We start from the raw sequence: 27,655 nt of genomic DNA, 5'->3' as shown, positions 1-27,655 counted from the left end.
AACTGATGCCTTCTTCTCATCAAGCTGTGCCACAAATTCCTCTTCTCCTCCTCATTAGTAATGTGTACTACCCATCAAATCTTCAGCATTCTTTTGTAGCACCACATTTTGAAAGTTCTACTCTCTTCTTGTCTGACAAAATTTAACATCCATGTTTCACTTCCATACATGGCTACACTCCATAGAAATACTTTCAGAAAAGACACCCTTACTCTTAATCTGTACTCGATGTTAACAAATTTCTCTTCTTCAGAAATGCTTTCCTTGCCATCGCCAGTCTATATTTTATATCCTCTCTATTTTGACCATTATCAGTTATTTTTCTCCCAAATATCAAAACTCATCTACTACTTTAAGTGTGTCATTTCCTAATTTAATTCCCTCAGCATCACCTTATTTAATTTGACTACATTCCATTATCTTCATTTCGTTTTGTTGATGTTCATCTCATATTCTCCTTTCAAGACACTTTCCATTTCATTAAGCTGCTCTTCGAGTCCTTTGCTGTCTCTGACAGAATTACAATGCCATCAGTATACCTCCAAGTTTTTATGTCTTCTCCATGGATTTTAATTCCTACTCCAAATTTGTCTTTTGTTTCCTTTATTGCTTGCTCAATACATAGATTGAATAACATCCTCTGGGAGATCGGCTACTATCAGTGTTGTCATTCATCTGTAAAGAATTCATGTTAGTATTTTGCAACTGTGACTTATTAAACTGAGAATTCGGTAACTTCCACACCTATCAACACCTGTTTTCTTTGTGACTGCAATTATTCTATTCTTCTTGAAATCTGAGAGTATTTTGCCTGCCTCATAAATCTTTCTCATCAGATGGAAGAGTTCTGTCATGGCTGGCTCTCCAAAGGCTATCAGTAGTTCTAATGCAATGTTGTTTGCTCCTGGGGCCTTATTTGGATTTAGGTCTTCCAGTGCACTATCATATTCTTCACACAGTATCGTATCTCTGGTTTCATCTTCATCTATGTCCTCTTCCATTTCCATAATATTGCCCTCAAGTACATCACCCTTGTATAGACCCACTACAGACTCCTTCCATCTTGTGCTTTCCCTTCTTTGCTTAGGACTGGCTTTCAATCTGAGCTCTTTATATTCATACAGGTGCTTCTCTTTTCTCCAAAGTCTCTTTAATGAACCTGTAGGTAGTATCTTCCTTACCCCTGCTGATACATTCTTCTACACCCTCGCATTTTTCCTCTAGCCATCCCTGATTAGCCATTTTGCACTTCCTGTCAATCTCATTTTTAAGAATTTTGTATTCCTTTTCACTTGCTTCATTTAGTGTATTTTTATATTTTTTCCTTTCATCAATTAAATTCAATACCTTTTCTGATACCCAAGGATTTCTCCTAACCCTCATCTTTTTACCTACTTGATCCTCTGCTGCCTTCAGTGTTTCATCTCTCAAAGCTACTCATTCTTCTGCTATTGTTTTTGTTTCCCCTGTTCTTGTCAATCATTCCCTAATGCCCTCTCTGAAACTCTCTACAACCTCTGGTTCTTTCGGTCTATCCAGGTCCCATCTCCTTAAATTACTAAATTTTTGCAGTTTCTTCAGCTTTAATCTACACTTCGTAACCAATAAATTGTGGTCAGAGTCCTCATCTGCTCCTGGAAATGTCTTACAATTTAAAAGTTAGTTCCTAAACCTTCCAGTGTTTCCAAGCCTCTTCCATGTATACAACCTTCTTTCAAGATTCTTATACCAATTGTTACCTACAATTAAGTTATGTTCTGTGCAAAATTGTACCAGGCAGCTTCTTCTCCTCCTTTTCCTACTATCAAATTCCAGTTCCCAATGACTATTAATTTTCATCTCCCTTAACTATCTGAATAATTTCTTTTATTACATCACACATTTCTTCAATCTCTTCATCATCTGCAGAGCTAGTTTGCATGTATACTTGTACTATTATGGTAAGTTCAGGCTTCGAGTCTGTCTTGGATGCCATGATACATTCACTATGCTGTTTGTAGGAGCTTTTCTGTGTGCCTATTTTTAATAAATTATTGAACCTATTCCTGCATTATGCTTATTTGATTTTGTATTTATAACCCTGTATTTACCTGACCAGACGTCTTGTTCCTCCTCTCTCCAAACTTCACTAATTTCCACTATATCTAACTTTAACCAATCTATTTCCCTTTTTAAATTTTCTAACATATCTGCCCGATTAAGGGATCTGACATTACATGCTCCAATCCGTCAAACATCAGTTTTGTTTCTCCTGATAACGACATGCCCCTGAATGATTCCCACCTGGAGATCTGAATGGGGGACTATTTTACCTCTGGACACCATCGTCAATTAACCATATGGTTAAGCTGCATGCCCTTTGGAAAAATTATGGCTGTAGTTTCCCCTTGCTTTCAGCCATTCACAGTACCAGCACAGCAAAGCTGTTTTGGTCAATGTTACACGGCCAGATCATCAGTCATTTAGGTTGTTACCCTGCAACTACTGAAGAGGCTGCTGCCCTTTTTCACGAACCACATGTTTCTCTGGCCTCTCAACAGATATCCCTCTGTCATGGTTGCACCTACAGTACGGCTATCCATATCGTTGAACTTCAAGTAGTAAATTCTACATGTGCATCACACATGAATGTAAAGGAAAGAAACAGTGGGAAGTGCCCTATGCCATGCCTTTTCAGAGTTTTGCAGAGTGAAGGTATATATATAGATACAGGTTGCACTGAGAACCAAAGCTAATACAAGACAAGTGACAGCAGGACTTAAATTTTTTTCAGTGGTCAGAGTGCAATTTAAAGTTAATTAACTGAATGTTCATGTTGACTTTGGATCTCCAAACTTCTGGTCTGCAATAAGTACATGTTGTTGAATGCAACATTGATATTATATAATAACTTGTTATGTGATATCCATCGCCCTGTCTCCACAAACCACAACAAAACAGGAGTTTCTGATTGCCTATTTTGCTCTTTTAAATGGAGCAAAGGGGTGAGTGTGGCGACCTGTGTTAATGTGGTGAGCCCCAGTTCTATGGCGTTCTGTTGACCATGTTTACATCTACATCTGTACTCTGCAAATGACTATGAATTACATGGCAGAGAGTACTTTCCCATTCTACCACAAACTGTTAATCTCAAAAATGCATCAATTACTGAGACTAATCCTGGCACTACAGTCAACCTAGTGCACCCTGTGACTCAAATGTTGTAACTGTATCCTGTGACTCAAATGTTGTAACCAGAGAAGGATGCAGTTGGCAAGGAGGACAGTAACTCAGATCACATTGATTACTCTGTTCATGTATGATTTAATAAATACATAGTAGATCTTATTACCCTTTCTTTTCTTTTCATTTATTTCTTGAACTGCATTGAGGAAATGAAGGAAAACTTTTGCTGCTTGACATATTATGATTTGTACTTGATGATTATTAATACAACAATCCTCGTAACTTGCACAGATTGTGCTGATCTACTGCACATTATTTGTAGCTATCAACAGCCAGTAAACTTGAGATTGATTTTTTACAGTACATAACAAACATACACTTCTTGGAGTCTCATAGTTTCATTAAATGACTCTGTATATTTATTTCTATTAAAAGAAAACTGAATTAGGAAGAACAAATGATGTGTGTAATACGTGCAATATTTTCCTTTAATGATATTAGTGATATAATGACTAATAGGCAGGCATGCTATTGTTGAGCCATTGTATTTATATTTAGCAGCATCTGAACTAAAATAATATTCCGCCTTGGCTCCCACTAACTTATGGGGTAGTTGTGACATTACCACCTTTGAAACTTCCTGGCAGATTAAAACTGTGTGTTGGACTGAGACTCAAACAAGGGAGCTGCAAAGTGAAAATCCTGTTCTGGAAACATCCCCCATGCTGTGGTTAAGCCATGTCCCCGCAATATCCTTTCTTCCAGAAGTGCTAGTTCTGCAAGGTTCGCAGAAGAGCTTCTGTGAAGTCTGGAAGGTAGGAGACAAGGTACTGGCAGAATTGAAGCTGTGAGGATGGGTCATGAGTTGTGCTTGAGTAGCTCAGTTGGAAGAGCATTTGCCCAAGTTCGAGACTCGGTCCAGCACATAGTTTTAATCTACTAGAAAGTTTCATATCAGCGCACACTCCACTGCAGAGTGGAAATTTCATTCTGGATTACCATCTTTGTTTTCAGCAGCAGATATACAAACATGGCACTATGTCATATCTTTCGCCTAGATCTTCTTTTTCACTAAATTTTTTTTCTCATGTTTCTTATCTTTTAGGGAAAAATTGTTTACTTTTCAAAATACTTGTACACTCTTTGAAGTGTTGGAATGCCACATACCTTTCTTTTTACACACTTTAAGACTTTTGGAAGCTAAAGTGTTCATTTCAAAAGTTTCTTCATTTGATGGTTTTTACATCTATCCATGAGATTAGTTCCCATTGTTTATATGAACTGCTATCCAGTTTTTCATTATCACATATCCTCTTAATTGTGATACTGGTAGCTGTAGACATAGATAATACAAAACATACTTGTTTGCTTTGCAACCTGGATGTGATTTATTCTTGCATGGCATTTCTTACTACAGTGCAGCTGCACTGTAAAACAATCGCACAGTGCACTTATTTGCTATTATAGTAACCTTCATGAATCTGCACAGAAGTTAGGTTCCTTCTAAGTCACTATTATATTTGTAATAAAGTATGAATCTTTTTTAAAACTCTATCTTAAACCACAATTCTGTAAGTTAGATGTAATTTAGAACATACAGTTACATACATTAGTAGTTATTTTCATTCATTGGTTCTGAATAATACAGTAAAAATGTGAACAATCTGTGGTTATTGGCAGGCCTACAAGTCAACAGTCTTCAGTTGCAGAATAGCACATTGTTTTTTGATACCCTGTGGAAGTGCATGTAAAGTAAAGTGAGAAATTCAAGCTAATATATTCATTTAGAGTTCAATCACTTTTTGCAGTTGCATGAGCTGATACAAAAGTCTCACTAAAATGAAAAATAATGTTCTGTATATCTGAAATTCAATGTAAGCTTGTTATGACATACAAATGTAATCACTGAGTTGACATACAGATGAAATCACTGAGTTGTTCAAAAGTTGAGTAATGTACTACATTTATTTATGTATTCAATGTCTTCTTAGTTCTTTTTTCTTGGTTGAAACATAAAAAGTCACCATCATTTATCCCACAAATAGGTCACTTACAAGTGTTGTGTAACAGGGTTCCAACTGTGTCCAAAACAGTGTGATTGTAGTTGATAATCCTAGTAATATTATACACTGAAGTGCCAAAAGCATGTGTATAGGCTTATGTATTCAAATACTGAGATATGTAAACAGGCAGAATATGATGCTGCAGTTGGCAATGCCTATAAAACACATTAAGTGTCTGACACAGTTGTTAGATCAGTTACTGCTGCTACAATGACATGTTATAAAGATTTAGTGAGTTTGAACGTGACATTATAGTTGGCACATGAGCGATGGGACACGGCATCTCCAAGGTAGTAATGAAGTGGGGATTTTCCTGTATGACCATTTCACTAGTGTACATTGAATATCAGGAATCCAGTAAAACATCAGATCTCTGACATTGGTGCACCCAGAAAAATATCCTGCAAAAACAGGACCAACAAAGGCTGTAGAGAATCATTCACCATGACAGAAGTGCAACCCTTCTGCAAGCTGCTCCAGATTTCAATGCCGAGCCATCAACAAGTGTGAGCATGCAAACCGTTCAACGAAAAATCATTAAATATGGGCTTTCGGAGCTGAAGGCCCACTCATGCACCTTTGATGACTGCGTAAGACAAAGTTTTACACTTCACCTGGGCCTGTAAACACTGATATTGGACTATTGATGACTGGAGAGATGTTTTCTGGTCAGTCGAGTCTTGTTTCAAATTTATTGAGCAGATGGAGGTGTACGGGTATGAAGACAACCTCATGAATCCATGGACCTTGCATGTCAGTTGGGAGCTGTTCAGGATGCTGGAGGCTCTTTAATGGTGTAGGATGTGTACAGTTGCAGTGATGTGGGACCCCTAATATGTCTAGATACAACTCTCAGAGGAGACATATATGTAAGCATCCTGTCTCATCACCTGCATCCATTCATGTCCATTGTGCATTCCGACAGACTTGGACAGTTCCAGCAAGACAATGTGACACCCCACACATCCAGAATTGCTACAGATTGGCCCCCCACCCTCCTGCACTTAAACACTTCCACTGGCCACAGAACTCCCCAGACATGAACATTATTGAACATATATGGGCTGCCTTGCAACATGCTGTTCAGAAGACATCTTCACCCTCTCATACTCTTATAGATTTACTGACAGCCCTGCAAGATTCATGGTGTAAATTCCCTCCAGTACTATTTAAGACATTAGTCGAGTCCATGGCGTGTCATGTTGTGCATCTTTTGCATGCTCGCAGGGGCACTACACGATATTAGGCAGGTGTACCAGTTTATTCAGCTTCCTAGACATGAACTTTATTGAACATATATGGGCTGCCTTGCAACGTGCTGTTCAAAAGACATCTTCACCCTCTCATACTCTTACGGATTTATGGACAGCCCTACAAGATTCATGATGTAAATTCCCTCCAGTACTACTTCAGACATTAGTCGAGTCCATAGCGTCTCATGTTGCGCCTCTTCTGCATGCTCGCAGGGGCCCTACACGATATTAGGCACATGTACCACTTTATTCAGCTCTTCAGTCTAAAAGTTATGTTCTTTTGTTACAATGAATTTTTGTGAGTTCAGTGTTGCAAGCCAGTTCCATTGTATTGCAGTTGTTTTTATATCTTTCGCTTCCTTTTTGAGATACATATGACTTTCTTGTAATATAGTAGGCAAATTTCATTGATGACATTTTATTTAAGGAAAATGGAAAAGGCTCAAAGACATATTTATGCTAGAGAGAAAACCATAAGCAATTATTAAATTTGTTGAGCATTTTTTAGAATTTATAAATTTCTTCAAGATCAAAATAATACAGACGCATTTCAATAAGGAACTTCTAACTTTTGTTTTGAGGGAGTTTCAAAACACATGCACAGTCAGTGGCCAATAGTGTTGTTGCGTTTGGCTATCATTGTATTTCAGTTGATGGGAATCATATTAAAATGGTGGCAAGATACAGCATCCAGAGTAATTAAAATATTGCACTGATTGGTTAAAACATTTTAACTACAGGCCCAACCACCATTCTATACAAACTTCCCTTTACTTGAAATTATAGTTTGTTCCACAACATAAATATAAATTTTTCTTATTCTGTTCCATTCAAAGGGCCACCATATAATTGTTTTGACAATTTGAAACTGTCCTAGCAGTCTAGCCTCAAATTAGAATATTATGAAACTCTGCTTCCAACATGAACAGGCAAAAATATTGCCCACAAAGTTCTTTTTCTCAACACTACAAAATAATTCTGATATGTCTTCCTCCATCAGTTTCTGTTTTTCTTATTATCAGTATTCAAGCTCAATGTGTCAGTATCTTGTATCTGTTCTGTAGGCTAACTGATTCACTCCCTCATTCACACATTGCATTCTGCAAATCCCATCATGAAGACGTCTCTTTAGGAATGTGGAATGAGTCAAGTTATACATTAATAGGCAGAAGCAGCTAAAGTGAATTACTTCTGTAATGTATACTAGTGAAAAATTCTTAGTAATTCTAATATAAGCATACTGATAAGTAATGAAATTACTTTTAAATTACTCTGTATATGTTTATGTCTGTTACAAGAAAAATCCATTCACTTTTGAAAATGCTACTGCTCGTCCTCCTCTAATATTCAACTGCTGTTTTTAGTCATTAGGTCAAATGAAGAATTTAAGTAACTTTATGCAGATCACTATCAGCTGTTTACATACTGGAAAATCCAAAACCTATTTAATATCAACATTAGAGTGATGTGGAATTTGGCCGGCCGAAGTGGCCATGCGGTTAAAGGCGCTGCAGTCTGGAACCGCAAGACCGCTACGGTCGCAGGTTCGAATCCTGCCTCGGGCATGGATGTTTGTGATGTCCTTAGGTTAGTTAGGTTTAACTAGTTCTAAGTTCTAGGGGACTAATGACCTCAGCAGTTGAGTCCCATAGTGCTCAGAGCCATTTGAACCATTTTTTTGATGTGGAATTTAATCCCTGATTACAACTTTTCTGATAATTATAGAATGTGACCACTTGGTTTTTTAATATCTGAGTATTTTCAACTTTCTGCATGACTCTATCAGTAACCTGTTATAGAATTTTCTACCAGAATTCAAACTCCATTCAGAACCAGAACTGGTTATCGATTTATCACAATATTCTTACTGCAGACTTCTGTAGAATTGTCTGGTTAATTCTGATAATGAATGAGACTCTAACCTGCTACCTAGTCATATGACTTCCTCTGAGCTGTCAGCAATTACTTTTCTTCTTAAAGGGGCAGTTGTCGTCCTCCCGCGCAAGTTTCAGTAATAACAGTTCTGTGATGTCCTTAGATGTTCTGAGCTGCATGTGCACTACACTGAAGGAATCAGCATGTCTTCCTAGGCTAAAAGGGTGGGGTAACACACTGAACCTCCTTCATGCTAGGGATTGGGTCTTGCAATTGTTCCCCATGTATAAGGAATTCCCAGTAAGTGCAAGTCATAAGTTTGCATTGATTACATCCCTGCCCTTTGTACACACCACCTGTCATTACTACTGATTGAATGATTTAGTAAAGTGTTCAGACTGGTACACAACATCGACTCCGTCATTGCTGATGCTACTGGAAAGATGACCAAATTTGATCATTTAGAGGAAGCAAGAATGCCTACCATATTTACTCCAATCCAAGCCGCACTCAAATATCAGCCGCACCTGAAAAATGAGATTCGAAATGAAGGAAAAAAAAAAAAATTCCCGAATCTAAGCTGCACCTGAAATTTGAGACTCGAAATTCAAGGGGAGAGAAAAGTTTTGGATCGCACCTCGAAATCGAAACCAAGTTGGTCCATTGTAACATGAGACACCATTTAGGTCGAATGGATGAAGATGCAGCTACAGCAGTTTGGTTTGATTCGTAAGCTTAGCAGTTAAGCCTTACCAGGTAGCCATTGCTATGCGTCAGGCGCTCCGTCCGTATTTACACACGTACCCTTCCTTTTTCACATGCTTAGTCTGGTTTGAATCGATTGCTTATTTTGCTTTGAACTGATAAGTGCCGTTCTCTTTGTTATAGGTGTTTACGTCACTCTAAGCTGAAAATACATTATTGCACTGTGTCATGCATTGTTTGTCGCATTCTGATAATGAGTGTTTACGACCTGTCGCCGCTCGCGGCATGCCTTGATTTTGTGCGCGCTACCGCAGCTTACAATATAAAAAAAAAGAGAGAGGAATTGTCTCATGAGCAAAACAATGGCAAGAGACTGCTATTTGTTGTTACTTACACTGCTCCTTTCTCTGATAATGATCAACAAGAACCAAATAGACTGCACATGACAGAAGATGTTCGGAACGAGAGTTTAGCGAAAATTTTTCTCCGTTTGAAATTCTTTGCAGACGCCTCTTTAGTACATTACATTCTGTACAGAAATTAGTCATCTTAGATTTAAAAATATAGTCAGTTGCCGTGCTTCATTTCTGGCTGTATCACTATTCAGCATAAGAATAATACGAATATAAACATTACATGATATGTATATTCTTGCTTGCTGCTGTCTCACTCTAGTTTCGTAATTTATCAGGCAGACAGGATTTATAGCAGCAAACACAAAAGAATACGTGGCATATGATTCACGCTTCATAAAAGTTCCTATTAGCAACCATCTCTTGTCACAGTTGGGAAAATAATTCAGAACGTAGAGTTGGCCATATTGACATACATCCCAAACAGTCTTGCCAGACAGATTTTCATAGTAGATTTTTAGTGATAACTTCAAATGCAGAGGTTTGATGCAGCTGTCCACGCTTTTCTATCCAGTTTATAGCAGAGTAGCAACAATTATAAATAAGAATGAAAATAACTTAGAAATTAAATGCTGAAATTTAAAACAAAATTTTATTAGATTTGTAACACATCTCATACGAAATGTTTAAAATATCAGTCATGATTCTGAATCACTATCACTCAATTCTTCCTTGCTCATTTCTTCATACAGAGCATCGTTCTCCGTACCATCAAGTGCATTGGATATCGAACATTTTTTAAATGCTTGTTGCACAGTCTGATTTGGAACACACTTCCATGCATCATACATCCATTGGCACACTTGCGACTAACTTGCGTGTTTTACACGGCCTGTTGGTGTCAGTTGTCTGTCGCTTTTCGAAGGCCAGTCTATGTACAAGCGTTTGAGCTTGTCCTTTAATGGTTTATTCAAAAGATGTCAAGTGGTTGCAGAACTGACGTCATCTCGCCTGGAATTAATGCGGCGTCCGTTATGCTTTCCTCTAATTTTCGTTTTACTGCAGGTGTTGTATGGCCTTCGTACGCATCTAATACCAACAGACTGCGTAAACCTAGTACGGCGCCAGGACGACGATACCACACACGCCTAATTCATTCCAGCACCATGCCCTCCGAAAGCCACCTAGTTTCGTTTGCTCGTACAATTGCAGTTTTTGGAAACACTTCCAATTTCGGTAAAGTCTTTCGCTTGAAAACTATGAATAGGGGTAATTTATGTCCATCTGCTGTGCAAGCAAGCATGGCGGACATCCGCTGTTTTTCACTCTCTGATGTATTTATTTATTTATTTATTTTGATCCAACATCAACTGATTACAAAAAAAAGTTTTTTTTTTGTTCCAGTCTTCTGGATAAGTTAGAGCCTTACTTACTAGGGTTACATATTATTGGCTGGTACTTTTATCTATACAGGTTTTTCTAAATTTAGTTGAGAGAACAGAGTTACATATATGGACTATACATAAAAAATTGTTATTGCCATACTTAGATTAACCCTCTACTGCCCACCGTGACTCTGAAGTCACGTGAAATTTTATCGTTATATTTCGCATTAGGATCGTTATTTCTTTCTTGACCAGTGTGACTTGGGTGTTACAATATGGCTGCTTTATACACAAACAATGTAACTGCCCACTGTGACCTCAGAGTCACAGAACTATTTTTAAAAAATAATTTTTTTCAAAAACAAACATTCACCTGATATGTGTTAAATACATTATTCTCTAACATTCTGTGCATATAAATATTTTTTTCTACAGGAAATAATAATTTGGGCAATAGAGGGTTAAGGAATCTACAGTTTGTGACATATTATTCATATCTGACATTCAAATGTTTACAGTTTGTGACACAGTCTAAGATCAGAGATTAGGCCTACATATATTTTTAGATAGATGGTCTTCCATCATACAAGTTTACTAAATCTAGAAACTCATGTATTGAATACACAGGATTGTTTAGGAGTCATAATTTAACTTCGTTTTTAGTTTTGTAATGGGCAATTTGGAGATATTAGGATGGAAGCAATTCAGTAGTTTTATGCCTGCATAATGAGGGCTTTTCTCATAATGTGTTGTTCTATGAGAGATGATGTGGGGTCTCTCTTTACCTCTAGTATTATGGTCGTGTATTTCTTTATTAAGTTTTTTGTTACTGTTTACTGCCATATATAATTATTATCTTCAGAACATACAGATTATGAACAGTTAGTATTTTAAATTCTTTAAACAAATTTCTGCAGGACTCCATGGCACATTTCTTTCCCATAATTCTAAGTGCCTTCTTTTGTAAGATAAGTACACTTTTCATATTACCTTTACTGCTGGATCCCCTATACCTCTATCCCATAGCTTAGATGGGATTCAAACAGTGCAAAATATATTTGCCTCAGAGTGGTGATGTTACAAAAAGGTGTCAGTTTTCTTGGGACATATATGCTAGTACTTAGCTTTTTGCAAATATCATTCACATGATCAGACCAGTTTAACTCCGCATCAAGTGTCAGGCCAAGAAATTTGGTCGAGTATTGTTTTTTAATGTATTCGTCACCCATTAAGATTTGGTTTTCATGGGCTTTTTGCCTCCCAAGGTGAAATTCAATATAGACAGATTTATTTGTGTTTAGAACACTTATGTCTGTCTTTCCTTTGGCGTCAAGCGTTTAATTTGACAGCATGTCAAAATATACGGGATTTTGGTCAGAATTTCTTATCTGACCAAGAAGGTATTGCTTTTCTGTGCGCTGCCTAATTATGAAGAGCAGAAATTCCACAAGTTTTTCTTCATAATTTTTCAGCAGATTCTGTGCAACTGAAGTTCGCCTCCAAAGTGAAAAACCCCAGCGCTTCATAAACAGATCAATCCAGCTTCGACTAGCCTTAAAATTTTCGACTTTTTGCTCTCTAGCAATTTCATGTGCCTCAATTTTTAAAATTTCGGCATTCACAGGCAGGAATTTCTGACGCTGTTCTTTAATAAATTCATTTAAAATCACTTCTACTGCATGATACCGGCCATACTTTGGCCCACTAAATGCTTTTCTGCTACTTGAACATTCAAATAATTTGTCTCTCTGCAGTCGTCATTGCCTGACGTTGCTCTCATCAATCCTGTTCATAGACCTGCAGCATGATTAGAACTTTGTTCCGCTAAAGAAATAACTCCCCTCTTGAATTTGGAATATAATGAAAGCGCTTCATTATGGTTCACTAACACCAACAAGCACTTCACAAAATTCCACGAAGCAATAGGTGCCGCTACATTAAGTCTTAATGAGCCCCAGCGTGTCAACTCGTGCAACAATCCTAAAGCCTTGTGCATTGTTGGTATTTTTGTTAAGAAATTAATTTGTGTTGCTAGGAATATTTGAAAGGCTGCTACATTGGAAGCTGAACAATATGGAATTTCTATTTACTTTGTTGGATAATATATGAAATGCAGTGGTTGAAACTCGGGGCGGAGAAAAAGCTCGTCTTCTACCTTTTCTTTTTTAATTTATTTACTGATGCAGAGGTTTTTTCGCCAGTATTTGCCTTTTTGCCTGCAAAGCGTGCCTGTATAGAGCTACATATATTCGACGGCAGAAGTTAGTTGTGGTGCCACCTACCAAAACTTTTCAGAACTTCCGCTTACTTTGCACTCGGATTCTAAGCCGCAGGCGGTTTTTTGGATTACAAAAACCGGAAAAAAGTGTGGTTTCGATTCGAGTAAATACGGTAGTTATCAATTCATCACAACATTCTTACTGCACCCTCCTGTAGAAAAAATACTATCTTTGCTTTACCTTATCTTCCTTAGCTACAATGCCCCAGTAGATTATCCTTTAGAACAATACTAAGTGGAAATTTGAAAAGTGTGCAAGCAATCCTACCTCCAGATCAATACAGCGAGAGAAATTTTTTTGTGCAGAACAGGAAGAACTGTGTTTGTTGGTTAATTTAGTCATGCTCTGATGTCATCTTACTCCATTATCCACTTGGATGCTTAAGAAATTCACATATGGATTCTCCAATGTATGTCATTGATCTCTGCTAGTACCTGTAAGTCATTTTCACTTGTTTAGAATTTCACAGTATTAATCTTTATAATATAAAGTACTATCAACAATGTAGGAAAAGACAGATTGCTACTTACCATAAAGTAGGCACATCAGATTGCAGACAAGCACAATTAAAAGACATTTCCATTTAGCTTTTGGCCACAGCCTTCTTCAGTAAAAGAAACAAACAACCAAGCACACACACGACCACCATCTCCAGCATCTCGAGCTGGAATGCAACATCACATAGGATGCAAGTTGCAATCTGGAGGGGGCAGGGAAAGGGAAGAGATGGTGTATAGCTAAGGAGAGAGAGACAAATAGTCTGATGGAGTGTGCAGGGACTAAAATGTCAACAGGCTCAGTGTCAGGAGGTTTTGGGGTAGGGAGGTGGGGAAAAAGTAGCAAAACAGGAGAGGAGTGGGGAAAGATGTGCAGATGCATTGGCAGAGGGTTGCAAACAAATGGGGTGGGAGATTAGAATAGGGATAGAGGTGAGCAGAAACTGTTGGGTGGAGGGTGTGCGGACAGTAAGTTACCATAGGTTGATGTTGGGATTATTACAGGAGCAGAGGATGTGTTGCAAGGATAACTCCCATCTGTGCAGTCCACAAAAGCTGGTGGTAGAGGGAAGGATCTAGATGGCTCGGGTAGTGAATCAACCATTGAAATCACGTGTGTTGTGTTCAGCTGCATATTTGTAGCCAAGAACAAAGCAAATCACACTGGGGCACAACATGCAACTGAGCACAACAAACCTGATCTCAGTGGCTGCTTCACTACCCAAGCCATCTGCATCATTCCCTCCACTGCCAGCCTTTCTGAACTGCACAGATGGGAGTTATCCTTACAACACATTCTCTGCTCCCTTAATAATCCCAGCCTTGACCTATGGTAACATACTGTCTGCACACCCTCCATCCAACAGTTTGCACACTCTCCTATCCTCATTCTTGTCTCCTACACTGTTTATTTGCAGCCCTGTGCCAATGCACCTGCCCATCCTTCCCCACTCCTCTCCTTTTTTTCCCCACCTCATTGCCCCACAATCTCCTGACACTGCATCTGTTGACATTCTACCCTCTGCACACTCTGCCAGATAGCATTCAACCCCATTGGAGTTTTTCAGTCATCTGGGCATGAGGTGTGCTTCCCTGTGTGTGTCTGTGGCCGAAAGCTGTATGTAAGTGTCTTTTAATTGTGCCTGTCTGCAACTTGATATGTCTTCTTTACAGTAAGTAGAAACCGGTCTTTTTCTACATTGTTGTTATCCCTACCTGGAGTTTCCATTGTTTAATATAAAGGATTAAGCTGTTTGGTGGGAACCAGTTTTAAGCCTATTCCTTGTGATGTCTGATGTGGATGTATTTGGGCACTGTATCAATACACTGGTGATATAAAAAACATCTAAGCTTTTGAAAAGTCCTCCAGTGTTCCACTTAAATCATTTATGTAGACCAGAGACAGGAGTGAGTCAATTACTGAAACTTGCAGTACACCACATTCACTCACTCCAAATTTACACTGATTCCTATTATATCCTTTGTAAATGTGATCCTCTATTCTCTGTTCTTAAGATACAACTCCATCCATGCAATGGGAGTGACTTAAACACAATTCCAACATTGGTTAGTAAAATTTTATATCTACACAATCAAAGGCCTTGGCAAAATTACTTTAAATGCCAACAGGGTATAAATTCCCTTGTTTAGTTCTACCATAAGTGAGTTTCTGAGACTGCGTATTGTTTTCTCAGTAGAAAAGTCTTTACAGAAGCCAGTCTGAGTTGCTGTTAAATTTTTTTGAGAACACAAGAAGGAGGAAAATGGGTCTTTATTAGAGGTCACTTGCTTTTCTCCACTTTTTGGAATGGATGTTACTACTACTCTCTTAGTCTTTCTGAAAATACCTTCTTCCCTCAATGACTGGTTTCAAAAGTAATTCAAGGAGGTTGCTACCAAGTGAACAAAAGATTTTAGTTTTTGCTTCAAATAATATAAGTATTGGAAAAACAACCATGCACATATAGCCTACTGATGGAAGGTGCACACACATGCTTGACAAAATACAATATTTGCACTTGATTTCAAGCTCTTGTTCTTCCGCTAACAATAGTACACACATTCACATCCACACCAACTGACACCCAGACCTTCAGTCTTGTAGCCAGGGTTCACTGTGGTCTCAAATGTGTGTTTGGTTGTCTGTGTGGTTGTGTAGGTATTTTTGCTAAAGACAGAGCAACAGCTCTGTATATAATGTAACTATTATAATCTGTTGATTGTTTCATTGTACCACTTGTCAGTCATTCATAGCTGAGTGGTCGCCTTTTCTTTATTTTACATATTATTCCACCCAGGAATTTACACTGTCATTATAGATAACTTGTATTGAGTGAAATCACCAATATGACTTCAAAAATGCTGCAGATGTTTAGGAATGCACCATTTTGCAGAAATAATATGTATTTGTTTTTGAAAATTGAAATTCTTGTTGCCAGTTGCACAATAGATCAATATAAAGTGAAAATGGAAAACAGCTTGTAAGTGACTAATAAATGAATGAGATGCTCACTGTAAGACATAGGTAGCTTTTACAAAAATTCCATTAAGAAACACACTGATGTATAAAGGAAAAGAAAATTTTCTAAATTTTAGACCAAATGTGATTTTATAGTGGTTAAGGTACTGGATACCTAACAGTCTAACGTTTTCTCATACCTTCTTGGAAATCCTATGCAAAAATGAAATATTGGAGGTAGTATGACAGAAGAGGTTGTATTCAGCTTCATAAATATCAGTTTAAATATCTGAAGACATTATGATTTTATATCCCATGAAAGGACAAAGTCATGTTTTTTTTATTTATTTATTTTTATTTATTGCTGTCTTAGCTGCTAAAGAGTGACATTAAATGACTGAGCACCTTATAACTCTCTAATTGGGATAATTTGTATGACAGAATTTTTTCAGTCTTTTCAATTTTACATTTATTTTTCTATTTGAAATAAAAAAGAAATTGCAATCAGCGTGCAATCACTAAATTATTGCAACAGACATATATGCTGGTCATTCGAATAAGAATGGGATATATTTTACATACAGGCTGGAGGATTCGTTGTGCTTGCAACATATTTCATCTACTGTCACTCTGTGATGAAAGGCAATCCCCTACCCATTATAGCACACAGTAAGTTGCAAACTCAGTTCTCTTCAGTTATGTAGTTGCTCATTTTCAAGATATTTTGGGCTCCAGTTTATGAACACTTTTTATTAATGCAGCCTGTTGTCAAAAAGAAAGTGCTGTATAAAGGAATCAGGATGCAGACTCAATGATACTGCATTTAAATTATAAAGTGCTTTTTAAAATGTCTTTTCTTGATCACAGCTGAACATTATTTTTAATTGTATGCTCCTTTATTAAGACAGTTTGTTGTAACAGTGTGTCACAGATGTCGCATACTTGTATCTGAAATAGACGCTTTGTGACCAGCAGCAGCCATGAAGAGTGCACATACAAAAATACTAAAAATATGCAGAAGGCATTGTTGCATCAGTCTCTGATGAGCTGAGTAAATTGGAAGTAATGTTGACACTTTGTGGATAACATTGATCCAGATGAAAAAAAAAGAGTATGTGCCATGCAGCTTCTACCTTTGTCAATGAATACTTTGTTTCCTGACTTAAATAGTAGATAGCAGAACTAGCAATGTTGCTGGTGCACTGTCTCCATAGTTCATGGATCTGCTGTTGCAACAGCACTTGTTATTTGACAGGTCTGTTAGTTGAGGGGGAACAGTGATGTTTGTTCCTCTGTTATAGCAGTAATTTTAATCTTAGTAAGATGTTTTTGTTATTGCTTCATATGTTTAGATTTAATTGTGAAATGAGAATATTCTGGTATGAAATAAAGGCTATATTTTACACTGGGACAACATCATCCCTTGTTTTGAGGTAACTTTGGCCTGAATAACCCTAGGCTTATGTTGTGTTCATTTTGTTACCTAGCAGTGCTTATTTTCAAAATTTCTTATTCTTGTAAACAACAATTATTTCCCATCTGGTTGACAAGTGTGTGTCATGGCAATAACTGAAATGATGAAGGGCTTAAAAGGGACCAAAACCTTATCTCTAAGCTTGAAAAGTGTGATATTGTCCAGCTACACAGGCAAAAGCTTCTTGAAAGCTTGCCAGAGAACAAAAATGATGTTGATATGGTAAGTGAAGCATTCTTTGAAAAGCTGGGGAAAAAATAAGTGTCCATTTAATATCCTCAACTGACGCTAAAAAGAGGAGAAAGTTAGGATGTACCAGCTGGAAAAATCATCTTGGTTAAAGAGCTTGAACTGCTTGCAGGTGAGGCACCCATGTTTTTTTCATTGTTCAAACCCAAGAAGAAAAGACATAAGAGAGTTAATGTGCAAGTCTGCTCAGAAGATGGTGATCCTGATAATGTGGCACTGGAAGAATCAGATGAAGAAAGTGAAATGTTTTGGGAGCGTGAGGAATGCTCATTGAGCTCTAGTGTGAAAGTAAACTCTGAAAACTGTGCTACTGATAATTTTGTGATGCTCCTTTTTAATTGGGAAAAGTATCCAGGAACAAATTTCTAAGTTTAATATCACTGGCTTTGTTGTTGAGTCCATGGATAAAAGACTAAAAGTGTTGAAGGTGCTTCAAAGACCAGATTCAATTATTTATTACTGGGAGAATGTTGTGCAGTATAAAGCAACCCAAAAAAGTCTCCTAAAGCAATCTTTTTTCTTTTTGTGAAGTGGATAGGTTTGTCCAATCGTTTTGTTAACATTTTAATTGTGTTGTCCTTTTGAAATGCATAACCTCATACAAATCAACTAATTAGTATTTCCCTTGTTTATTTAATTTCTTTAAATATTAGTTATTTAACTCATTTTTTGAAATTAAATGATTCATGGAAACTTGAGTAACAATATATTAAGTATAAGATCCTATTTGATTGGTCAATATGGCCTCAGTGCATTTTTGGCTTATTGTGAACAATTTTGAACATATGGGACAAAGTCACCCCAAGCAAAAGAAGCATTGCCTAAATTTTTTGAAAAAAATATTGCACACATTATAAGTTTCTAATGTATGATAACACTAAACAACGGAAAATTCAGGATAAAATAATGACAATATTGTGAAAGGAGTAGATTGCTACTGACCACATAGGAGAGACATTGGGTCACAGAGAGACACAACAAAAAGACCGCTAACAAGTGTTGATTTTGGCCAAAAGCCCTTCTTCTAAAGTAGATAGCAAGCACACACACACACACACACACACACACACACACACACACACACACTCACACACACATATATATATGACCACTACCTTGAGATTGTGGTCATGCATGTGAGAGTTGGGCTTGCATGAATATGTGTGTGTGTGTGTGTGTGTGTGTGTGTGTGTGTGTGCATGCACTATCTAATTATAAGAAGGCCTTTTGACTGAAAGCTCACTTGCTAGCAGTCTTCTTCTTGTTCCTGCCTGTGACATTTTCCTTGTCAACTAATCAGACCTTAACAAGTCAAGGAATATGGAAAAGTGGGTTAATATTACCCTTGCTGATGGTAGTCAATAAAGCGCTTGTGACAGAAATACAGGGTTATTACAAATGATTGAAGCGATTTCACAGCTCTACAATTACTTTATTATTTGAGATATTTTCACAATGCTTTGCACACACATACAAAAACTCAAAAAGTTTTTTTAGGCATTCACAAATGTTCGGTATGTGCCCCTTTAGTGTTTCGGCAGACATCAAGCCGATAATCAAGTTCCTCCCACACTCGGCGCAGCATGTCCCCATCAATGAGTTCGAAAGCATCGTTGATGCGAGCTCGCAGTTCTGGCACGTTTCTTGGTAGAGGAGGTTTAAACACTGAATCTTTCACATAACCCCACAGAAAGAAATCGCATCGGGTTAAGTCGGGAGAGTGTGGAGGCCATGACATGAATTGCTGATCATGATCTCCACAACGACCGATCCATCGGTTTTCCAATCTCCTGTTTAATAAATGCCGAACATCGTGATGGAAGTGCAGTGGAGCACCATCCTGTTGAAAGATGAAGTCAGCGCTGTTGGTCTCCAGTTGTGGCATGAGCCAATTTTCCAGCATGTGCAGATACACGTGTCCTGTAACGTTTTTTTCGCAGAAGAACAAGGGGCCGTAAACTTTAAACCGAGAGATTGCACAAAACACGTTTACTTTTGGTGAATTGCGAATTTGCTGCAAGAATGCATGAGGATTCTCTACTGCCCAGATTTGCACATTGTGTCTGTTCACTTCACCATTAAGAAAAAATGTTGCTTCATCACTGAAAACAAGTTTCACACTGAACGCATCCTCTTCCATGAGCTTTTGCAACCGCGCCGAAAATTCAAAGCGTTTGACTTTGTCATTGGGTGTCAGGGCTTGTAGCAATTGTAAACGGTAAGGCTTCTGCTTTAGCCTTTTCCGTAAGATTTTCCAAACCGTCGGCTGTGGTACGTTTAGCTCCCTGCTTGCTTTACTCGTCGAGTTCCGTGGGCTACGCGTGAAACTTGCCTGCACGTGTTCAACCATTTCTTCGCTCACTGCAGGCCGACCCGTTGATTTCCCCTTACAGAGGCATCCAGAAGCTTTAAACTGCGCATACCATCGCCAAATGGAGTTAGCAGTTGGTGGATCTTTGTTGAACTTCGTCCTGAAGTGTCGTTGCACTGTTATGACTGACTGATGTGAGTGCATTTCAAGCACGTCATACGCTTTCTCGGCTCCTGTCGCCATTTTGTCTCACTGCGCTCTCGAGCGCTCTGGCTGCAGAAACCTGAAGTGCTGCTTCTGCCGAACAAAACTTTATGAGTTTTTCTACGTATCTGTAGTGTGTCGTAACCATATGTCAATGAATGGAGCTACAGTGAATTTATGAAATCGCTTCAATCATTTGTAATAGCCCTGTATAAGTAGTCATAATTTAAAGCATTAATGTAATAAAAGATGACTACATGCACATTATTTATGTAAGAGTGGGGCATAATGAATATAGCCTCACACATTCATGGATTATTGTGTTTTCACTTTCATTCATGTTACTGAGATTTTGAGACAGGTCATCAAATGAATACTGGTACCAATTATCTGTCTGATGAGATTGTTGCTGTAATAATATTTTCATCCTCTGCGTTTATGTTGGATTTTCATCCTTTTAATAATGTTGTATTGACCAGGGCATTCCATTCTTCACTGATGTTTTAGTCACTTTGTCTTTACATGCATTTATGTGAGTGACATTCAGTTGTTTACAAACATCTTGTGCGTATACTAGCAAATTTCAGTTGGACAAACTTGTCTGATGCTGCAAAGTTCCACCACAATGCCAGCAAGACCTTATGTAGTTACCTACTCACTATGAATGTCATTTATTCTGCTGCTACACATCACTACCTGTGCCTGGAGACATGATACTCCTGCCAAAGCAATTCTTAGTCAGTAGTCTCAACACCTTAATTTTTCCCTACAGTGTCACATGTTCTGGCTTACCATTTTCATTTCACTGAACTTGGTATATGAACTTCCAAAAACAAAATCCGAAGGCATGAAATCTTACTGTTAGTTGGAAAAATCACATTTTTCTTTTGGTGTCTAATGTAACAGTACTTAAAATCATCTTCAGTGTTGTGAAAACTAGATGTCTGTAGCTTTAAGAAGGAATTCTTCATGTATTTTCAAAGCTGCATTACTAATTATTACTACACAACTCTATTATACTTACAAAAACATCATATTAACATGGTATTAATCATCATAATCCATAAAACATACATTACACCTCAGTAGATGTATGGCACTGTGCATAAGCGATCATATGTCTCTTCCATGCAGTACTGTACTCTTCAGTATCCGCAAACAAATATTGTTTGACTTTCTTCAGTCATGCCTCAGATTCAATTTCTGAGATATTATCTTCAAGTATCCTTACACACACAGTTACTCAATTAAGTTTTTGTTGACACATTGTTGTTCCTGTTATGTCTTTCATAAAAAGTGGTTGAAGACTGTGATCAGAGATGTTATCTTCCAGCTACAGGAATGAAACATGTCTTGCCTGTCATATATATCTGCTAATAGACTGCCACTTTCATTTCCTACTGGGATAGATTCATTAAGCTGTGATTCAGAGGTATTGCTTTCAATCATTCTGGCAATATCAGCCCAAGAACTACATGTCATATGGTTTTTTCATTTTGTAAGGCCAAAGGCCCAGTCAACAAAAGTTTGTATGGCCGACTGGCAGGAAAATTTGTTGTTTTTTTTATGTAATGATGTTGTTCTTATTTTGTGCCATACAGTTATCAGCACAAATAAACAAATTGGTCTTCTCATAGCCATAATACACATAATATTTTAAAATTTCTAACCACTGCATATTCTGCTAAAAGATAATTATGTTTCTGCTTTCTGGAATTGAACATAATTCCAGAATAATTAACTGTGATTGATGGCATGAAATAAACTGGTCCTGGTATGAAGATATCAAGGCAGAATGTTTTCCAAGGGAAATGAATACTTTTCAGTAAGACTGGTCTTATTTCTTTCTGCTTATGGCATTCTTTGTAGTCATGTTAGATGAAGGCAGTAGTCTGCTGTTAATTGTGTTTTAATTGTGAGTGGGGTTGCTGACTTTTTTTTGCATATTTTGAATCCCTGCTGCTGTGTAAGAGCAGTAAAATAATAGAAAAACATCATAAACATATCAAAAAAAGTGAAAAATGATGCTGCTAGTCTGTAAGTTGGTATGCATATTTGTAAAGGTGTGCCTATTGTTTGCTTTGTGGCAGAATTCTGCAGATGCACTAACATCAGCACAGGGACAATGTAAAGATGGCTGTTCCACTAACAATTTGCATGAAGGACAAACAGTGTTCTGTTGTCTGGCTTCTGCAAGTTGGTAATGTGAAATATCTTCATCACAGGTGAAGGTATAATGTAGTGATTCATGGTTGTCAATAGCAGCAAGCCTAAAAGTGGAGCTGAAAGTTAACAAATGGTGTGAAATCTGTGGTTGCGGCTCCTTGTCTGAGTCAGTCATGTTCTCATCATGACTTAATGTAACACCATATTCATTGGAGCCATCGTGAGGCAAAATAATGTAGTGATACAGCAGAATCTTTAAACAGTGTCCATGACTCAGCACCCTTCTGCATGTCGTGCTCCAAGTTCACAAAACATCAGGAAGATGTGTGCCTGACTGTTGTCTTTTTGATTGAAACAGCAATCTTGACGTGCATGAGATACTTTTGTCCTACTTTGAACAAAAAGATGCAAGATTTGCTACCATGGACAAAATTTAGGCCACAGACTAGAAATGAAGAGAGTGAGTAAGGAATTATGTAATTTCTCATCACTCAGACCAAAGAAATTTCACACAATGCCAGGAATGTTCTGCTGACCCTCTTTTGTGACAAAAAAGGAATCACTTTCTGAATCTACATGCCATGAGCGGCCACTGTCACTAGTACAACATATGTACATCTCATAGAATAAACATATTTGCCCTGCAATTGATTAGAAATGTACATAGATTCCTTTCTGAAGTTGTTCTGTTGCTGCTCGGCAATGTGTAACCCACCCAACAATTGCAATAATACTAGCCCTGAAATTTACTTGTCTGCTTCCCATTTCCATGAAACCACGCATTTGTCTAAGCAAACAGCTCATATATTGTAACTCTTCAGGCTTTCCGGGCGAGATCTTGACATGTGGAATAATCGGGTCTACTGCCAGATGTTTGTGTCGCTCTGGCACAATATTTCGGCCACGTAACTCATTGCCTTCTTCAGGTGCTACCTGAGACGGCCGTATTGGATGATCTTGTCCAGTATTTATGCCCAGGGGGCGCTGGTTGCTCTCTCTGCCGTCCGCGCCCACTTGGTGCTGCTTGTAATGTGTTGTCTCTTGCCCGGTGCTCCCTCAGACGTCCGCGCCCGACTTGGTCACCATCTGTGGCAACTGTATGAGGCCCGTCCTGGGATAATGCTAGGGAGTGTGAAGGACGACCTGGGGCTACGTAAACCAGGCATTTACAACATCCCGTGCCAGTGTGGAAAATCATACATTGGCCAGACAACCGGGACGGTGGACGTCAGGTGCAAAGAACACTAGAGGCACACCAGACTAGGACAGGCAACAAAATCTTCCATAGCGGAGCACTGTCTGGAGCTCGGTCACTCAATGGACTACAGCAACACCTAAATTGTGACACAGACTCCAAGATTTTGGGACAGTGTCATAAAGGAGGCCATCGAGATCAAGGTCACAGACAACCTAATAAACCGAGACAGTGGTTACTGGCTCAGCTCAGCATGGAGTCCGGCTCTGGAGCTTATCAGGGCCCAACAAAAGGAACCAAGAAACTCCTCAAGAAGTAGTAACACCTCAGGAGCACCGCCAGGCAGGTGCGGACCGCGAATGGAGTGCCCAACAAAGGACGGGCCTCAGAGCACTGCCACAGATAGAGACCAAGTGGGGCGCAGGCGTCCGAGGGAGCACTGGGGAGAGACAACACCTTACAAGCAGCGCTAGGCGGGCGTGGACCGCGAATGGAGTGCCCGACGCGAGACAGGCCTGACAGCTGCCACAACTGCAGATGGTGAATGAGGCGGGCACAGATGTCCGTGGGAGCACCGGGGAGATGCCAACACCTCAGGAGCAGTGCCAAGTGATCACAGACCACGAACGGAATGCCAAACGCGGGTCCGGCCCCAGACAGCTGCCACGACCACAGATGGTGGACGAGCCGGGTGTGGACATCCGTGGGAGCACCAGGGAAGGGCCAAAACCTCAGGAGCAGCACCAGGCAGGCACGGACCGTGAATGGAATGCCCAACGCAGGACGGGCCTCAGACAGCTGCCACAGATGGCGACCAAGTCGGGCGCGGACGTCCGAGGGAGCACCGGGGAAGAGACAACACATTACAAGCAGCGCCAGGTGGGTGCGGACGGCAGAGAGAGCACCCAGCGCCCTCTGGGCATAAATACTGGACAAGATCCTCCAATACGGCCGTCTCAGGTAGCACCTGAAGAAGGCAACGAGTTATGTGGCCAAAATATTGTGCCAGAGCGACACAAACATCTGGCAGTAGACATGATTATTCCACATGTCAGCTCATATATTATTCAATACTGTTGTGGCACACTGGCAACAGTTTCACAAGCATTTCACACATTTGACTGATATGAGTTGTTTGGCAATGACAATTTTTCAGAAAATTGACTGCATATAACACGCTTGGTGGTTTTTGTAATGTAAGTATCCTTTATTCTGTACTTGATAAGGACCAAGAAGACTGAAATGGCTGTGCTCCATTGAAATAAATGAGTTTCATGTGAACAGTGTGTGAAGTTTTTTCAGATTGTGCTTCACTATACAAAGTGTATAACTCCTCACAACTTCAGGATTTGCTGTCTTCCAATCGGTATTGTAGCAAAGTTGACAGATGCTCTCCTGTTAATTATGTATGATCAGCATGAAATATTTTCTTCATAACAGAGTTTATGCCACAGACTGAGACTCATTCTGGGCAAAGAGCTCTATTATCAGATGTACAATTTACATATATGTTACACTGCTGATGAGTTATATAGCTGAGTGAAAAATTTATCTCTGGAATGAAGTCATTATCTGAAATACCTTACCTTTTATGATGTGGTGGTCATGAGTGGTTGATAGGAAAGTCTCTTTGGATTTTGGTACAGTGAAAGTGTTGGTTGTGAGTGGTATAGCTCTAAAGTATGTCATGAGGCTCTCTCTCTCTCTCTCTCTCTCTCTCTCTCTCTGTGTGTGTGTGTGTGTGTGTGTGTGGTCTATGTGTTTTTCTGTGTGTGTGTGTGTGTGTGTGTGTGTGTGTGTGCGCGTGCAGTTGTGTTTGTAGCGATGACTCATTTTCTCCCATTTTATTTTCTTTGCCTTCTTATAAATAGTCTTCAGTACTGAAATAAGTTTTAATATAGTCTGCAGTTTTTTTAGATTTATTTGTAGTTTTTTATAACTACAACAATGTTTTTAAAAAAAATTGTAGCTCAGCTTTTAGCTGAAACTATAATCAAATATTTGTTCTCCAGGGTGGAGGAATATGCTGGAGTGACAACTCGTACTATGAGATCGAGAGTGGCTGTGCTCAGGGACAGGCAAAGACCACCCCTCATCAGCAGCCTGAGCCAGAAATCAGGTTCTCTGGAAGGACTAAACCTGGAGCTCAGAGGAGAAGTTGAGCAAACTAAAACCAGTGTTGAGAGGCTTGACAATCAAGTTTCATCACTACACCAGGACGTGGCAACTCTCAGCCAGGAGGTACAGAATACTTTCTTAGATTAATTAGTAGGTTCTCACCCCATTTCTAGGAACTGCAATAATAATAAAATCACACACACACACACACACACACACACACACACACACACACACACACACACACACAAAGAGCGACATCGTCGTGTCATATTGCATTGTCTTAGTGTTACAGATCAATTTGGGGTGAAGGGTTGTGTCTGATAAAGTGAGTGAGAAATGAGAGGAGCCAGGTATAGGGAGGAAAGGATGGCTGATGGTTGGGAGGAGGTGCGCCAAAGGAACTGAATAGTAGCATGACCTCAGTGAACTCCCCCTGCTGAAGAAAGGGAATTTTCATGTGGCACACAATGAAGTAGAGAAGTCAGTTGGTAGAGCATTGGAGGGTAGATGGAGTGGGAGATGCGACAGAGAAAGAGGGAAACTGTGAAGAGTAAGTGCAGATGTGAAGTGGGAGGCATGGGACAGAAGTACAGGTGTGTGTGACAAGGACACTACTGGGGATTGGAAATCTGAGGATGGGAGAATTGTGGAATCGAAGGATGTGTTGTAAGAGCAATGTCCCATTTATGTAAGAGAAGATGGTATTTGGAAGAGGGTAGGGGTTTAAGAATCCAGATGGCATGGGTTTTGGAGCAGCTATTGAAGCTAAGCATATAGTGTTTAACAGCATGCACTGGGTAGTCAACTTTCTCTTGGCTGCAGTTTGGCAGTGTTCATTCATTTGGGTGGACAGGTGCTAAGTAAATATGTTCACAAAAATGGACATAAAAATTACAGCTTACCTAACGTATGACATGACTTCTTTCACAGGTTGCTAGCTTTATTTGTAGTAGGACATGACTGTGGTAAGATGCTGAACTAGAAGTCAGTTAAAAATCTTCAGCTCTGCAACTTTTGCATGAAGGATAACATCAGTTTTTGAAGATGAAGATGTCAAAAAGTTTACTTACTGTGCCTGTTTTCCTATTTTTATTTACTTTCTATGGCATTATATTCTGTGGTAACTCATCACTGAAGAAAAAACTGTTTGTGAACAGAAGTATGTAATAAGGATAGTATGTGGTGTCCACTCTAGAACATTTTGTAGACAACTCTTTTTGCAAATGGAAAACAGCCTCACAGTACAGTACATTACTCCATTAGGGAAGTTTGTTATCAACACTGAATCACAGTTTGAAAACAACAGTGCCATATTCAAATACCAAAGGCATTGCCTTGTTGATACAGCCATCCTTTTCTGTCCCTCACCATCTTAACCATTTGGTTGTAACTGCTGCAGTCCATGCCACCGATAAAACTTGATCTTTCTCCTGGATATTTACATTTAAGGCTAGAGTTTTCAAACTGTACATTGTGGCTTCAAGAGGCACCATGGTTTTTCTGTAGCGGTATTGTGGTGGTTTCATAAAAGTATAATTTGGTTTATTTGCTTTCTGATAAAGGAAAAACATGTGCACTAGTGGTGGTATCTAGCGGGCCAGCATGTAAGTCTTGTTATTATGGCAGTGTAGTAGTTGGCATTTGAATTGTATTAGTTTTTATTCAGTAACAGACATTTTGAAGATTAATTATGATACTTCAGTTTTTTTTTGTTTAGTTCAGAATATGTGGACAAACAAGAATTCAAGAGGTATGACAATAGTTTCTTGAACTTCAGTTTTACGAGCACTGCTGTTTGAAGTAAAGAATGATCGCCTTGTGTCATTTGCTTTTGAGGCACTGTCCTTCATGAAGTTCTTCATTCAGTAACTGAAGAAGTAATCTTCATTTAAAGTCAGCAAT

The 27,655-nt window shown here is 38.8% G+C and overlaps 1 protein-coding gene across 1 annotated transcript in view; it reads left to right on the top strand.

Moving 5' to 3' along the window:
- Positions 1-27,655, top strand: part of LOC126262461 (potassium voltage-gated channel subfamily H member 8) — a 518,890-nt gene that overhangs the window by 478,821 nt on the left and 12,414 nt on the right. Inside the window, exon 13 of the mRNA XM_049959121.1 lies at positions 25,645-25,873. Within this exon, the coding sequence (XP_049815078.1) occupies positions 25,645-25,873 (229 nt within the window). The remainder of the gene's footprint in view (positions 1-25,644; positions 25,874-27,655) is intronic.

This window comes from Schistocerca nitens, chromosome 1 (assembly GCF_023898315.1).
Source record: "Schistocerca nitens isolate TAMUIC-IGC-003100 chromosome 1, iqSchNite1.1, whole genome shotgun sequence".
NCBI lineage: Eukaryota > Metazoa > Arthropoda > Insecta > Orthoptera > Acrididae > Schistocerca > Schistocerca nitens.
The sequence above is the reverse complement of the archived record's forward strand: the minus strand, read 5'-3'. Positions and strand labels throughout refer to the sequence as shown.